Raw genomic sequence first — 16986 nt, forward strand, 5'->3', positions numbered from 1 at the left:
CAATAAGAAACATTTTGTATATATATAAACACACACAGTATGTGAAATAACTTCATTAAATCATTGTTACCCTTACAGTGTCCCACTCTGATATGTTCTATTCTGTTTAAAAAACACAGTGACTAGACTGAGCCTCCATAAGAATAGTAAACATATCTGTTTCATCTTTGCACTCACAGTACCTAAGCAAATTGTGTGGCACACAAGAGGAACACAAATACTTGTTAAATTGCAATGAATCACTCTATTGCCTGCTTGTCCAGATATCTTAACCTGGCGTTAGCAAGATAGAACAGATAACAGGGATGAGACCCCAGCTTCTCCCAGGAAGATTTGGCAAAATACTCTTTATTTAGAAGCAGGGGCAGTGGCGGGACCTAGGGATGACTGGGGGCTTGTCACCTAAGCAACAAGAAGAGCAAGGAGCCTAGTTTTATGCCCTCAAGCCTGGGAGGACGTGGCCAGGGCTCCACAAGGCCCTGGAGTTGGGGGAGCGGGATGCTGGCAGGAGAGCAGGTTCACCCTCCTCTTGAGGAAGCAGCCACTACCCCCAGGAAGCAGCAGATGGGGGCGCACAGGCAAAGCCCCTGGTGCTGTAGAGCATGATCAGCAGATCTGCACTCAGCCTCAGCCCCGGGGAGCTGCAAGACAGACTGAGACCATGATAGGTTTGGCTCTACGTCCCCACCCAAATCTCATCTGGAATTGTAATCCTCGTGGGTCAAAGGAGGAACCTGGTGGGAGGGGATTGGATCTGGGGACAGTTTCCCCCGTGCTGCTCCCCTGATAGTGAGGGAGTTCTCAGGAGAGCTGATGGTTTCAAAGTGTGGCACGTCCTCGTTCTCCACTCACTCCCTCCTGCTGCCTTGTGAAGAAGGTGCCTGCTTCTCCTTTGCCTTCTGCCATGATTATAAGTTTCCTGAACTACGAGTCAATTAAGTCTCTTTCCTTTGTAAATTACCCAGTCTCAGGTATTTCTTTATAGCAGTGTGAAAACAAATTAATCCAGACCCCTTCCCTGAAATGCCTTCCTAGGGCCACCAGCTGCCCCAATGCTCCTCCTCTGCCTCCCAGTCTTTCTTTCCCCCTCATTAGGCCCAAATGATCCACATGGCCAGTCCCAGTCCCATCCTACTGCAGGCCTGTGTGGCTGCTGGAGAGGCCAGGCTCCTTTCCTCAACCAGAGGATGCCTGATATGCTCTGTGGATCCTGGAGGAAACTTACCCCCTATCCTCATACTGGTGCAACTTCTTCCAACACCTCAAAGCTGGACAATGTCAGCCGGTCATTTTTCTTGTCTCCACTTGCTAGGGCTGTCACTGGGACAGTCCTGGGGTGGGGGGTGGGGCGGTGGGGCAATGGATGAATGGATGGATGAGCGGACAGTAGTCCAGGGATGATGTCCTTGTCTGTCCTGAACTGGGCCCTTCCTCCAATGAGAAGCCTTCCTGAGTAAGTTTATACAGTCGTCCCTTGGTATCCATGGAGGATTAGTTCTAGGGTCCCCGGGGATGCCCAAATCCATGGATGCTCAAGTCTCTGATATAACATGGCCAAGTGTTTTTTATTTTTATTTTTTGAGATGGAGTTTCACCCTTGTTGCCCAGGCTGGAGTGCAATGGTGCAATCTCGGCTCACTGCAACCTTCGCCTCCTGGGTTCAAGCAATTCTCCTGCCTCAGCCTCCCGAGTAGCTGGGATTACAGGTATGTGCCACCACACCCAGCTAATTTTGTATTTTTAGTAGAGACAGGGTTTCTCCATGTTGGTCAGGCTGGTCTCTAACTACTGACCTCAGGTGATCCGCCTGCCTCGGCCTCCCAAAGTGCTGGGATTACAGGTGTAAGCCACCACACCCAGCCTAACACGGCCTAGTGTTTATATATAACCTATGCACATCCTCCCATATACATTAGACCATCTCTAGATTACTTATGATACACAATACAATGCAGACGCTATGTAAATGGTTGTGATACTGTATTATTTAGGGAATGATGACAAGAACAAAGTCTGCACATATTCAGTAGAGACACAGTCATCCAATTTCTTTTCTGAATATTTTCCATCTGCTGTTGGCTGAATCCACAGAGGCAGAGTTCTCAGATATGAGGGCCAAGTATGCTTTGAAAGTAGGATGGGTGAGGTTGCTAATGAGTACAAGGGAGTAAGTGTCAATCAGGAGGGCCCTGCATTGGGTCATCTGGATGCCCTAGCTCAGGACTTGAGGCTCCAGGTTTGGATGGCACAGGCAGGTTCAGCCCAGGTGAAAACCCTCCCCTTGAATGTCTTTTCATCCCAAGCTCTTTCTGGCCCCTGGAATTTGGCATCCCCTAGGATGCCTTGGGTGGAAGGACAGATGAACCAGATTTTAGAAAACATGTCTAGAAGAGTGAGCCCCTACTATGTGCCGGGCACTTTCCCCACAGGATCCTCTAGCTGGAATAACCAAGGGTCATGGAGAGAAATACCCAGTTAAAATATCAGAAATAAAAAAAGAGATACCATTAGAGATACTAAAAAGACCATTAGAGATACTAAAAAGACCATTAGAGATACTAAAAAGATCATTAGGTAATAGTATTAGCATTTTTATTCTGAGATTCAACAGCAGCAGTCACTTCCCTCCACCCCTATGTGTATCCCAGGACCACCCTGGGCGGGGAGGGCTGAGGTCAGGGAGTACCCATGGATGCTCTCATGCTGGCCCTGAGCCCCAGGGGTGACAGTGACAAGGAATGGGGTGCACACATGAGTGAGGCAGCCAGGCCTGGCCAGAGAAGCAACAGACGCCTGCACGGACGTGTTTACCTACATACACGTGTGCACACACGTGCGCAAACACATGGCATGCAAGCATGATGATGCCTCAGGCAGTGGAGGATGCTGACTCTGGGCCCTGCTGACCCGGGCAGGGCCCCATTGTGATGCATGCCTTTACCTCAGAATGTCACTGGTGCTTAACACCCGTCCGATCTCCAGCCTGCCTCTGTGTTCTACAGCAGCTACACACACACAGTGGTATCTGGAGCAGCTCTGTGGGCTCAAAGGTTTTCTCCCTGAGAGGCATAACACAGGCCAGCTGATTCATCAGAATCAGGTGAGTGTGACCTGCTCTCTTCCGTCCATGCTGACTAGGGGACAGTGGCTATGGTGTGGGTGGTGCTGGCCTCTGGGCACCTGCCAAGGAGGGTCATCCCTGAGCACTCACCAGGTGTCTGTTCCATGCTGCCCATGTAGACAATTGTCTCTTTCGTCCTCATGGTGGCTCCCAGATGTAACCATTAGAAAGGCGAGACGTCTGGGGTCAGAGAGGCGGTAACCAGCCTGGGAATCCCGACATGACTCTGGGTTTTGCTCTTGGCCCTGCCCTGTGCCATGCTGGACTTCAGGCCTGAACCCTGCAGCCCCCCTGCCCTAGATCCGAAATCTGTCCGGGGTTTCTGATCCCGATGGGGCAGAGCCTCGCCCTGGCAGAGCCACTGGGATGGATCCACTGTGGGTGAGGTAGAGGGGAGGGTCCTCAGAACACGTCTGTGGCCTAAGCTGGGTCCTGATGGTCCCTGTGGGACCCACTGGGCACACACGGTCCCTTGTCCGGGAGTGGTATGGGGAGCCTTCTGCCTTTGAGCAGCTGTGGAAAATGAAGGAGCCCTGGAGAACTGACTGGAGGGAGACTATCCTCCCTTCTGTTCAAAGGGGTCCAGGTTCTGGGGTTCTCCCCAAGTATTTCTTTCTCTGGTCCTCTGGAGCCTCACCCTCCTTTTGTCCCGAGTGTTCCCAGGAGGGACAGTCCATCTAGGTGTTCTCCAGGACCAAGGACCCACTGTTCTTCCTCAGTGACCCACGAAAATGAAGCCCCTTCCTGTAGGGACAGCTCAGAGTGGTGGAGTCCACAGTCCCTCCCCGAGAGATGTGGCTTCCATGAGCACAGAGGCTGCTTTGGAGACAGTATATTATTTTCATCCCCCAAACCAAACATCCTCCTGCTCAACTGGTGTTGTTCCTAAAGTGGCTTCACTGGTGAGACTGAAGAGCCACGATAGCCCAAGTGATGAGTGGAGCAGAACCGAGCAGTCAGGAGAGATCTTGTTCCCTGCAGGTAACTGGGCATCTCTGTGGTCCCTGAGCATCCCAGGAGGTCAATTGTACAGAGACCTCTGGGCCCTGTCCCCAGTCTCCCTCCGCATCCCTGGAATAGCCCCTCATGGGCCCTTCAATCTTGGCAGGTGGACATCATTCAATCTGCCAGGGCAGGTGTGTACCCGTTTCATGGCATTTGGGGACAACAGGATTCTCTGTCCAGGTCCCACTGTTCTCAAGTCCTTGGGAAGATTCCCACCTCTGCTTGGGGCTTGAGACTGCCGAGACCCATGCAGGTGTGGGCCACTGGGTAAAAGGTCTGGCCCCTTTTCACCTGAGGGCAGTGGTGGAATAGGGGGGTTACGCAGCCAGGCAGCATCTGGGAGCCGGGTGGAAGCGGTTCAGGCGTTCTCTGGAGGTCTCACGTACGGTGTAACATTTAGACGATTTTGTCTCACAGGATGGACATGGTGGTTGCAGGGACACCGAGCTGGGCTGCCAGAGGACATGGGGCCTGAGCCTGTTGGAATTCCTGCAGCACTGATCGCTTTAGGATTCTGCAGTGAGTCCTCTGTGCTCCCCTCACCCCTAAAGCACCTGACTCAGCTCAGGGACGGGTTTGCTTTTAGGAAGGCCATTCTGAGGCAGGACGTGTCTCCCCAGGTCGGGCCAACCTCCTTTCCAGGGTCAGAACTCCTCCCTGGCTCCCCTGCAGGTCCAGCCCGAGGTTGCTGTTAGGCCAGAGGTGCGGGGCCCATCTAGGGAGCAAGTGGGAATGGAGAGGGGGCTAGGTCAGGCCCCTGGACTCTCAGCAGTTCTGCCCCAAGTTAGCACAAGAGGAGCGGGGCAGCCTGAGGGTCTGGCCCTGTCCACTTGGAGACAACCCCAGTAAGATCCAAGGGTTGTGGCCACAGGGTGAGGGGATGCCTGGCCCAGCCTCGGGGCTATTGTCCAGCAGGTCTCTGGTCTCTAGGAGCCCACCTGCCCCTGTTCTCCCCTATTTCCCTAGAGCTACAGCCCTCACTGTCCCCATGGGGAAGGGGGAAAGGCATGGGGACAGTGGGGGCTGTGGCCTTAGGGGAATGGGGGAGAAGATGGGCATGGCCTCGTTCTGGGCATCTCACAGTGAGGCCAGGGAGGCAGCAGATCTTGAGGCTAATGACCCTGGGTCTGGTGCTGGGAAGGGATCTGGGGCCAGGTAAGAGGAGCCCAGGCTGAAGCCCATCCCTCAGGGATCATAGAATGGAAAGACGGAGGATCCCGGGAAAGGTAGGGTGGGAGGGAGCTGATGAGCCATGCCACTTCTGAAACGCAGTGTGTGTGGCTTGGGTGCAGGGAGAGGCAGGTGGATGCTGGGAGGTCAAACCCTGCAAGGGCCTTGGGAGTGTCGGGTGGGATGGGCCTTCGGTGCAACCTGGGTGCACCGGGCAGGTCACAGGCCAGGCTCCCTAGACCCCGGCAGGTCCACATCACATGGTCACTCCCAGAGGGACTCCTGTCAGGGCCCAGTCACCCCATCCCATCTCAGGGCTGACCTTTCTCAGCTCAAGCACAAAGCATTACTTCCAGTCCAGGAGGGGTAGCCCCCATTTTACACCCTGACCGCCCCCCACACCAGGGGCCCCTATTAGCCTCGGCCAGGCTGGCCCTGCACTCCCTCTTTTCCCAGGTCCTGGACCCTCCTGGGAGTCAGCCGCACAGAAAGGCCCTTGTCCTTCCTTCCCTGTGCCTTCTCCTGGGCTGAGCCCTGAGTTGGATGGGGACAGAGCCAGTCCTTTCTGGGGATTGGCTCCCAGACCAGGATGGCTCCAGGCCCTGTGCAGGTTCTCAGCTCTGCCTGGACTGCAATACAGTGAGACGGAACTGCCCTGTCAGTGCCCGGGAGGCAAAGGTAAGAGCCTGATCCTTGGGGGTGCTGGTCCAGGGACAGGGGGACTCGGCCAGTGGTCAGTGAGGCAGAGGAAGCAGCGGGCCTGCGTGGTAGCAGGTGGGGGCAACACGCTGTCACTGGGAGGGGCAGCTGTCCCTGCTGGACCTGACCCCAGTTTGCTGTATCTCTGGCAGTTTGATGAAATTCCAAAGTGAGAACCACAGTTGTGGCTTGGGGGTGGCTGCCCACTTGTGTTAGGACCCCACCTAGAGGCTGGGACCTGACCTAAGACTGGTGTGTCTGTGGCCTGAGGATGGCAGTCCCAGGGTCCCAAAGCCAGCCCACTGGCACTCGTGTGCTCAAAGGCCCTCAGCCCTTAGGGTCTGCCCTTCCCTGGCTCCCTCCAGCTGGGTCCCACCAGGGCTCCAGAGCCCAAGATCCAGCATCCACAGGCGGCTCTGGGAAGCCTGGCAGCTCTGCTAACTCCAACATTCCTCATTTGACAGCAAATGCGGTGGGAGATGAGATGAAAGAGCAAGTGGATGGAAATGCTGGGAGAATGGGAGACATATCAGAACAGCAAAAAAGTAATGTGTGGAGGGACAGGTCCCTGGAACCACTCTCTGCAGAGACAGGGACAGGCACCCATGGCTGTGGCCTGGCACCGGTAGCCTCTCAGAGGGCGGGTGTCTTCACCCAGAGGACCACAGGCCTGCTTGTGCAAGTGTCACCTTGCTGAGAGGGAATCTGAATCTAGGGCTAGGGCCACCCCTAGCTCAGGGCTATGGATGCCTACTGGTGACCCAAAAGAAGGAAAAGGTCCAGGTAAGAGTTCAGGACTCTGAGTGCCCATCTACTCTTCCAATCCTGGGAAGGGAGACCCTGTCCCAGCTTGATTTCACCTCTACCGAGGAATCATGGGGCCAAAACCAAAGATTTCCAGGATCCTCAGGCTTTGGTCCTGGCTGGGGTCGCCCCGTGGCCTGTGACACCAGATCACTTTCTGCCCACAGCTGATTGATCGAGTGTATAAGGGCATTCCCATGAACGTCTGGGGACAAGTGTGGTTAGTCCTCCTGAACATCCAGGAAGTCAAGACGAAAACCCCCTAAAATACAAGGTACACTAAGCCAGAGCACAACAAACAGGCCAGGCTGGGTCAGGACCCAGTTCTCCAACTGAAGGGAACGTCATGCCCAGGCTTGGGGAGTGGGTGCTGTGGTCAGATGCTCATCCTAAGCACGGACAGTGACATAGGAACCACAGACCTCCCCAGCTTCAGAAACAAGCCAAAAAGCAGCTTTCTGCAGAAGGAAACCTTTCTTTCCTTCCTTCCTTCCAAAAGTGCTGACTGTGGGCTGACTGCCATTTGGGGCAGGGAGTCTTCCATCTGTTCTGAGACTGTTTCTTCCTCTTGGCCCTGCCCTACAGGTCACGAAGGAGAAGGGCAAGAGATCCTCTGAACACATCCACCAGATCGACCTGGACGTGAACTGGACACTAAGAAACCACATCTTCTTCAGGGATCGATATGGAACCAAGTAAGCCTACCGGAGCCATAGTGTCCCAGCAGAGATGGAGTGAACCAGAGGGATGGGGACTTCCCCGGAGCAGAAGCCAGGGTCACCCATGAGAGATGACAGAGCTCTCAAGAGCTCTCATGGCCCAGGGAACAGCCGGCACCATGGATGGAGCACCTCCCAGGTTCCAAGCCCCAGGCCAGGCTGGAACGTGTGGGGCCAGAACCCAGGGGAATCCTGCAGAGACAGAAGGCAGCAAAGAAAATCATGCACAATGGTGAAAGGTGCTCTCCCTGACCCACGGGGACCCATGGCAGGACCCACGGGAGGGTGGCAGGATGGAGGCCCCATGAGCCTCCCCAGGCAACACTGACAGCACCAAATGCTGGGGGAATTCAGGTTCCTGGAAACTCTCATCCAGGTCTGCTGGGAACATGACACGGCACAGCCACTTTGGCAGCCAGTTGGGCAGTGGCTCACAAAGCTCAATGGACTTGAACCAAGCATCACCAAAGTGTCACAGATATTGAACCCACTGATTTGAAAACTGACATCCACAGGAAACCTTCATGCCACGTACACTGCTTGATTCATCATCACTCATACACAGAGCCTTAGGGAACGACCTTCAATATGGGAATGCGGAGAGGAAGGCTGGTCCTTTCAACAGTAGAAGACTCAGTGAGAAAAGGGAATGAGCCAGTGATGCCTGCACGAACATGGGTGAATCCTAGATGCATTTTGCTAAGGGAAAGAAGCCAGACCCAATAAGCTACCACTGTAGGATTCCAAACGTTGGCCATTCTGGAAAAGGCCAAACCATAGGGACTGAGAACCGGTCTGAGTGGCCAGGGGCTGACAGACTGGGGAGAGGCTGGGTGCATAGGGGCCACCCTGGAGACTTGGAGGATGAAGGAGTTGCTCCAGGAGAGGCTGGAGCGGTGGCCGGGAGACTCTGCACATTGGTTTAGAACCACGGGGGAACTGTACACCCAAAGACTGAACTGGCGTGCGTACAAACCAAAAAAAAAAAAAAAAAAAAAAAAAATCAGAGGGAAAATGATCAGTCAACTCACTGTACAATTGGACTATTAGCATTTCACAGATGTGGATTTTACTGAAACATTTCTTAAATAGTCAAAGGCCCTGAAGAGCTCACTGTTTATCTGGTGAATCACCTGAATCTGAAATTGGATTTGTTGTTAGGCTTTGTAGACAAAGTGAAACTAACATCTGCACAAAAGAAACAAAAGTCCCCTTTATCTGTTTTTTAGGCAGCGGGAACTATTCTACATCCTCCTGGCATATTCAGAGTATAACCCGGTGAGTATTCCCGGCAGTGACCATATTCCCATATTCACGGCTATATTCCCAGACCATATTTCCATATTCCTGAGTGTGGATGTCTGGTGGGGGTGTCATTGTTTCTTTCAAAGTTAGTATTTGTGACCCCCGGGGATATAGGAGGTAGGACTTCAGCTCACCGCTGGCATAAACCTCCAAGCAAGGGGATGGTCTCAAGGGGTCACACTGAGACACAAAGGAGTCGGGCATGGACTCCTGGTGTCACCTGGGCCTGACCACCACTTCTTGGAACAAGAAATGATGCCCTCCTCCTGGGACTGCCCCAAAGCCCAGGAGCTTGGCAGCATCACATGCAGGACGGTGCTATCAGGAGACATTTTGGACAAGGTGCTGAAAGGCCCGATGGACATAGCTCTTGTCATAAAATGAATTTGCATCCTGAGGAAGCCTCTTCTTCAGAGCAAGCCTCCCCAGTCACCTCTGCCTTCTCTGATGACATGAATCCTCCCAGGTGACCTCAGTCCTCCCAGGTGACCTCAGCCCTCCCAGGTGATGTCCTTCCACAGTGACTGGCTCTTGCAGGAGGTGGGCTACTGCAGGGACCTGAGCCACGTCGCTGCCTTGTTCCTCCTTTATCTGCCTGAGGAGGATGCATTCTGGGCACTGGTGCAGCTGCTGGCCAGTGAGAGGCACTCCCTGCAGGGTAGGTGGACAGCTGCCCCCAGGGCCTCAGGCAGTCAGACCCGGGAATGGCCACCCTGGCCAGGTGATCTCGGCTTTCAGTGAAGACACCTTCCTTGTGTCACCAGCTTTTTGGGAGCCTTTAGGATGTATCTGCCTCACACAGTCAGACCCCGGGACAGCCAACCTGGACAGGTAATCTCGGCTTTCAACGAAGACACCTTCCTTGTGTCACCAGCTTGTTGGGTGCCTTTAGGATGTCTCTGCTGAGGGTCCTCAGGAGCCCAGGGCTGAGCTCCGGAACCCAAGTCAGACACCTTTCATCCCCATCAGCAGAGGGCATCTCATCCTCCCTGTGGCTGCCCTCTGTGTCCCGGAGCCACGCCCTCCGGCTCTGATTCTGTGCAGCTGACTCTCCCCTCCCTGAGAGTCCTCCTGCCCTTCGGCTGCCCAGGCTCCAGCTTCCCTTGGTATCCACAAATGGGCCAACCAAGCCCAGATGGCAGCATCTCCCCATCCCATGTCCCCTGGCCTGACGCCACTTCCAGGAGGTGACCACGAAGCCCAGCACCCACCCTGTTCTGGCCGCCCTCTGTCATGGCCTCAAAGTCAGGCTTGCCCTTTGTGCACCCTGGTCCAGGAGGCCTCCAGAAGCACCTCCAGCCAGGCTCCAGGGGATGTTCCCACCTACTCTCTCCAGGGCCAAGGCCACATGGTAGGGTCACCAGATGGGAGGGTGGGAGGCTTCGGGGTTTGGGGGGCTCTGCGGCTGCCCATCTCTTCCAGCTGATGGCTCCACATCTTGGGAGAAGGCTCTGATTTCATGATGGGCTGAGGGCTTCTCAGGATTCCACAGCCCAAATGGCGGGACAGTCCAGGGGCTCCAAGACCATCAGGAGCGTGTGGTCCCCACGTCACAACCCAAGACCATGTGGCATCTGGTGAGTTTATGGTCCCCTCGGCTCTTCCCCAGAGGCCCTGCCTCCTGTGGGGCTGGAGGAACGGGGGCTGGAGCCCCTCGTGGGGCTGGTGACTGCCTGAGTCCCAGCCAGGATCTGACCTGGGACGTCGGGTTCTCCATGGGCTGGGAGTTGGTTTGCTTTCCTGCCCTGGAGGAGACAGAGGCGCAGGGATAGGGACCCAGCTCCCGCAGAGCAGGGCTAAGGGCAGTGTGTCCACCAGGAGTGCCGGAAGGTGAAGATGTTGGGGGGAGCCCGGGACACCACCCAGTGTTCTGCACTTGGGGGAGGATCTTCACCTCTGTTCCTCCCATCAGGACAAGGAAGGTCTGTGCGCACAGTGTTCCTCATTCAGCTGGCTTCTCTGGATGCTGAATATTGGGGTAAGGAGGCACAGGGAGACCCTGGCTCAGGGACCCTCCTTGCCCTGCAGTGCCCTGCTTCCCCAGCCCGGGGGTCCGGCTCACCCACAGCCCACAGGAGGCTCAGGCGGATCCCCACAGGACATGCAAGCAAGACCCTCTGCCCAAGAGGGGTCATCCCAGGGCAGAGGCCAGGGCTCAAACTCAGCCTCATGGACAGACCCGGCCCGATTTGGGAGGGCTCAGGGGAGCCTCAAGCCCTGAGGAAGCCCCTCTCTCCACTGAAATGAGTGCCCCCCATAAGAAGCTGCAAGACCTTGTTTGACCTAGCCTCCTGGAGGGGTCGGGTGACCCTCATGGGGAAGGTCACTGACTCTGGTCACTGTGCCCCAGTGTGCAGCTTGAGCCACCAGCCCTGGCCTGGAAGAGCCAGGTCCTCCCGTGTCTACTTTCCCCACAGATCTTTCTCGGGCTCATCCTGCGCCTGTGGGACATATATTTGCTGGAAGGGGAACAGATGTTGATGCCGATAACAAGCACTGCCTTTAAGGTTCAGAGGAGTAAGTCCACATGTGCCCAATGGGATCTGGGGAGCACTGGGGTCAAACTCCAACTAGCCCAAGGGCAACTTCCTCACACTGTCCTCATGATCCTCTGTTCTGGCCCAGAGGGAGGTCTGGCCAGGTGGGCTGGGCGGGGCACAGTGACACCGAGCCCATCCCTCACACGACCCAGATGAAAGTCAGGAGTGTGGTGAGCACTTCCCTACCCAGGCCGCTCCCACAACCACAGCCTCCTGTGCACATCTGGACCCCTGGGGTGGTCACAAAAGGATCCGGCACTGCCCAGTGGGAGACTGAAGTGGCCATGGGGTGTGGGCTCTGACCCTTCCCAGGGGACTCTCCTGGCCTTATGCCCACCTTGTCTCTAGAGCACCACATGAAGACGTCCAGGTCTGGCCTGTGGGCACGTTTTCGAGACCAGTTCTTCCATACCTGGGCCCTGGATGATGACACTGTTCTTAATCATCTTTGGGCCTCTATGAAGAAACTAACAAGGAAGCATGGGGACCTGCCACCCCCAGGTGGGCTCCAGTACCAGGTCCCCTCCTGAGTCACCCTCTGGGGCAGTCAATACTAGGGGAGTGCCCAGGACCCCCAACCCTACTACCTGGGCCTTCCTCTTCACCTTTTCTTCCTCCTCTTCCTCCTGGACTCTAAGAAAGTATAGGAGGCCCACCGGTCCTCAGGGCAGGCACTCAGTGCGTATGTACTGAACATGCTGTGCACACAGGAGGGGGATGTGGGCAAGACCCTCCAACAAGCCCCCTCCCACTTTCCACGGTGGCCCGCTCTCCCCCTCACAGGGCCCTCAAGGGCACTAGAGGAGCCAGACCCATTCCTGAGAGCCTCCGCCCCTCCCTGCAAGCGCTGACAGCCTCAGAGAGCAGCAGAGGTCCCTCACTCCTGCAGACCCCTCCACGGGTGCCAGGACAACAAGCCTTGAGCCAGGGAGACGAGGGAATCAGTGTCTCTGACCCCCAGAGCATTCAGGGAGAGGGCACAGGTGGGACCCTGGGCCCAGAGCCAGAGCCAAGAGTTCAGCCAGGTGTGGGAATGGTCAGCCCAGGACGGGGCAGCCCAGGAGGGCAGAGGGTGACCCACGTCCAGGCCCAGTCACCCACTGAGGAGACAGGTCCCCACATAAGGTGGCAAGGGGGCTGGGTGACAGACAAGGCCCCTCCCATCTGAGTTCTGACTGGGGGCCATATCCCAGGCCCAACAGCCCTGGGACAAGGTTGTGTAGCAGGAAGCCCCCAACCAGGCTGAACCCTGGGGGCAGTCCCAGGAGCCACCTGCCATGCCCTGACAGCTTCCCCACACCAGGTGGCACACGCCCCTTCCTCTGGGATCAGCAGACTATAGGCGTGTCCTCAGTGTCAGACCACGGGGGCCACACAGAGACCCTGAGGACTCCAGAGACCCAGGTAGGTGGGGCTTGCCTGGAAAGGCCTGCATGGGCTCACTGGAGACACTGACCACGTCTGTTTTCCTTTCAACCAAACCCGAGCAAGGGTCCTCGGCACCCAGGTCTGTGCCAGCTTCACGTGGCAGGAAGACCCTCTGCAACGGGGACAGGCAGGCCCTTCCCGGCCCACTAGCCCAGTTCCAGCAGCCCATTTGGTCAGCTTCCCTACCTCGTCCCACACCCTCTCCTAGTGGGGCTGTCCATGAGGCCAAGGCCCAGGAACATGAGGGGGCTTCTGGGGAGCCAGGACAGCAGACCACTCTCTGGGGGCACCCGGGAGTCAGGACATGCCCAGCCCGGCCCCGGTTCAGGGAGGACTTTGGCGTTCCTGGAGATTCCTGGAGTGGAACTTGATGCCCCAGCTCCTGACAGACCTGGATGTGGGAGACCCTTGGTTCCCCCATGAGGATTTCAAACAGAGCTGCTGGGTCCATCTCCCTTCTGAATGTGTCCTGGGCAGCCACGGGACCATGGGACAGGCCTAGCCCAGGAAGCCCAGGGGGACCCTGACACTGGGCCCAGCCCAGGCCCATCAGGACTAAGAGGGAGGTTGGGAGATAACCCCACTGCAACATGGGCACCTGCATCTGGCCCTCTCGGTGACCAGTGACTGGCACGTCTGGAAGGAGCCAGGGTGGCACCCCGCCAGCTGCCCCGCAGCCCTAGACACCTTGGAAAATCCCATTCAATGGGGAGGCCAGTCCCATCAAGGCCACGAGAGACAGAGAGGTGAGCATGGCAGCCCCAGCCAGCTAGCAGCATGCCCTGGGACCTCTGTCCCAACCTGTGGGCCTGTGTCCCCCTTCTAGGGCACAATTCCCAAGCCAAGAGGGGCCTAGCCTAGACCCCAGCCCTGGGAAGAGAGGGGCACCAGGGGTATAGTGGGCTCCCAGCTGCAGTCAGTATGGCCATGCAGGGGACCCTGGCGCTGCAGAGCTCTGCCACTGTCACAATTCACCTCACAGAAGCCGGGCAAGTCCCGAAGCCTTGCAGCCACTGCGGCAGCCGCTGCAGGCGCCACCACCAGGTGCCTTCCAGCTGCCAGTGCAGGCTTTCCTGACAGGAGGGCACCCTGCAGCCCTGGCCTCAGCAGCTCAGACTCTGAAGGTATCTGTTATTCATGTTCCCAGTACTCCCACCAAAGAGAATTACTATGGAGGGTGACGTTGGTCCTGAGTTGAGCAAAACACCATGCCCTGTGGATGGAGCCAGCTTCTTTCCAAGCCACCACACTTGCTGGATGGGCCCACGGAGCAGGTGGCCTTGAGACCGGCATGGGGATGGAAGAGGCTCAGCATCCTGCACATGCCCTTACCAAGGCTCACCAGGCTGACACCGCTGCTGAGCACCACATTTGTGGATGAGAGACTCACACCTAGTCCCTGGGATGGCACAATTTCCCAGGAGGATCTGCTGGCCACCAGCTGGCAGGCTGACCACACTGCAGAGGGGTTGAGATTGGCTTTCACTGCACCGAGCCACAATGTGGGCATGGACCTGTGGGCCCTGCAGTGCACACAGCACTGCCTCCGAGCAGGACCCCCCATTCACAGCTAGGGACAAGCAGTGCTCCCACCTCAGGGCCTTGGCTCTGCCACCTCTACTTTGAATGTTCTCAGTTCCCTCCAGGCTTCTAGCAGCATCTGGGCCAGGGCTCATGGCTGGATAAGCACCCGAGGTCCCAAACAAGTTTCTCATCCTCGTTTTATTTTTTGTTAAACTTATGAAAATTTATTAAGATATGACTTACATCCCGGGTAAGTGCATAGCTCAAAAGACATTCAGAGATGGAACACACCAGCCCCCAGATCACAAAGCCAACCATGCTCAGCCCCTCCCAGCACTCCCAGCCCCAAAACCCGTGTTGTGACTTCTGACAACACCATGAGCCTACCTTTGTACTTTACGCTCATGGAAGGATAACCACCTTCGTGTTGCAAAATAAATGTTACTGTTGAAATGATTTTACACATACACCTTCCATCCAGCTGCCCTCAATAAGGACGTTTTGCAGTACCATGGCACATAAGAAATTTAGGCCGGGTGTGGTGGCTCATGCCTATAATCCCGGCAATTTGAGAGTTCGAGGCAGGAGGTTCAGGCTCATTTGAGCCCAGGAGTTTGAGACCAGCCTGGGAAACATAGGTAGACCCTTTCTCTACAGAAAAGTAAAAGAAATTAGCCAGGCATGGTGGCGTGTGCCTATAGTCCCACCTATTCAGGAGGCTGAGGTGGGAAGATTGCTTGAGTAATTGAGTTCCAGGAAGCAGGGAGCACTGCCCTCCAGCCTAAGTGACAGAGTGAGACTTTTGTCTCCTATAAAAACAAAATAAGAAATTTAACATTGGTGCAATCCTATTAACTACATGGTAATGTGAACTATTATCTAAGGTTATTAATGCAGTAATTATATGAATAGGGTGAAATTTATTCAGACTTCACCCGTTTTTGCCTAGCTTCTCATACCTGTCTAGGGATCCCACCTCTGACTCACCCTCTGCTTTTAGTTTGTGTCTCCTTAGCTTCCTCCAGGTGGTCCAGCCAAACACACACCTGGGCTGAATGGTAGAGCTGATTGCTCCTGGGCTCCAAACCTCTACAGCATGTTACCATGTTGAGTACTGTAGGCAATGGTAACATAATGGTGGCTATCTGTGTATCTAAACACAGAAAAAGATCATAAAAATACAGTGTAAACAATAAAAAATGGTACACCTGTCCAGGTGTGGTGGTTCATGCCTATAATCCCAGCACTCTGGGAAGCCATGGTGGGAGGATCACTTGGGCCCAGGAGTTCAAGACTAGTCTGGGCAACATAACATAATATTTAAGAAGGCCCCATCTCTTCTTAAATATCAATTTTTAGAGATGGTACACCTGTATAGGGTGGATCCATTATAACCTTATGGGAACCACCATCCTATATGCATTCTGGCATGGACTGAAATGTTATCTGACACTGATTGCATAAGTAGAGATAATTTTAAGCATACAAGAAGATGTACTTAGGTTATATGCAAATACTGCACCAGTTTATATCAGGACTTTGGTATCTGTGGGAGATGGGGAAACTGATTCCCCACGTACATTGAGGGGCAACTGTAAACATTTCAGGCCCCACAGAATGCTCAATTTCCTGCACCCCCATCCCGAGGTAAATTCTATTACTGGAGATTAGTTTGCCTGATGATAACTTCATATAAATGGAATCACACATGATCTTTTCTTGTAGACCTATTCTTATAGGTCTAACTTCTGTCACTCACACATGAGCTGTGAGAGATTCATTCATATTGTAGCCACAATTTATTCATTTTCTTTGCTGTGTAGTAGTCTAATCTTGAACGTCCCATGATTTTTTATTCATTCTTCTGTGATGGGTATTTGGGAAGTTTCTAGTGTGAGGCTATTACAAATTGTACTGCTATGAGGGTTGTTTTACTTGTATTTTAGTGAAGGTATAGACACATCTGTGTAAGGTACACGTGCAGGAAGGAAATTGCTAGCTCATGGGAGGCAAATGTTTAGCTTTGGTGAATATTACCAATCATTCTAAAATGTTTGTTCCACTTCACCTATTCATCCGTGAGTTGGAGCGTTCCATCCACAGCTTGGGCTGTCTCAGAAAGACCTGGGCTCAGTCCCATTCAGCCACTTAGTAGCTGTGTCCCTTTGGACAAACCATGTAACTTCTCTGAGCCTCAGGGTCCTCATCTGTAAACTGGGCTGCTGGCGGTCCTTACCTCGCAGGGCTACTGGGAGGACTAAGTGAGATGAAAGCCGACTCCCTGAGAGACACCACTTCTCCCTCCCTCAGACTCAACAGGAAGATACCTTCACTGCCCAATGCGAAGGCCATGGGGAGGACGCGAGGCCCCAGGGCTTCCCTGTCCCAGGAGCATAAGCCTCGGATTTTTGTTTCCAGAAACAACCACCCCTGGGGTCAGGATGACTCTCAAGTCCCCATAGCCTGTGCTCCCACTCCACGAAGGCGGGCTTCAGCAGTGGGGAAGGGGCTGCACTGTGCCAGCCTCACCCTGGCCACTGTCTGCCCTCATGACTCAGAGCACAGCAAGGTCCCCAAGCAGAGCAGTGTAGGGTCTGGCCCCAGCCCTGGGCTCTAGACATCCTGGTCACCCCCACCTGCCCCAACCCTGCCCCCTCCATCCCTCAGCCTC

General features: G+C 54.9%; 1 protein-coding gene across 14 annotated transcripts; it reads left to right on the top strand.

The window, feature by feature from the left end:
• The first annotated feature begins 2562 nt into the window (after positions 1-2562).
• On the top strand, positions 2563-14771 carry LOC101018293 (putative TBC1 domain family member 29). Of its 14 annotated transcripts, none has more exons than XM_017950431.3 (18): positions 2566-3100; positions 4103-4257; positions 4544-4645; positions 5753-5974; positions 6460-6778; positions 6967-7073; positions 7385-7494; positions 7623-7757; positions 8034-8196; positions 8748-8796; positions 9290-9481; positions 10306-10400; positions 10736-10801; positions 11241-11340; positions 11816-11864; positions 12147-12388; positions 12667-12767; positions 13939-14771. In XM_017950431.3, the coding sequence occupies exons 11-18, from the start codon at positions 9331-9333 to the stop codon at positions 13987-13989; spliced, it is 855 nt and encodes a 284-aa protein (XP_017805920.1). In that variant the 5' UTR covers positions 2566-3100; positions 4103-4257; positions 4544-4645; positions 5753-5974; positions 6460-6778; positions 6967-7073; positions 7385-7494; positions 7623-7757; positions 8034-8196; positions 8748-8796; positions 9290-9330; the 3' UTR covers positions 13990-14771. The 14 variants fall into 14 exon arrangements, 12 of the variants coding, with proteins under 12 accessions (XP_017805920.1, XP_017805922.1, XP_031513281.1 ...); XM_017950433.3 differs by having other exon boundaries at positions 8084-8196; XM_031657421.1 differs by having other exon boundaries at positions 7623-8196.
• Positions 14772-16986: the final 2215 nt, after the last annotated feature.

This window comes from Papio anubis, chromosome 17 (assembly GCF_008728515.1).
Source record: "Papio anubis isolate 15944 chromosome 17, Panubis1.0, whole genome shotgun sequence".
NCBI classification, from domain to species: domain Eukaryota; kingdom Metazoa; phylum Chordata; class Mammalia; order Primates; family Cercopithecidae; genus Papio; species Papio anubis.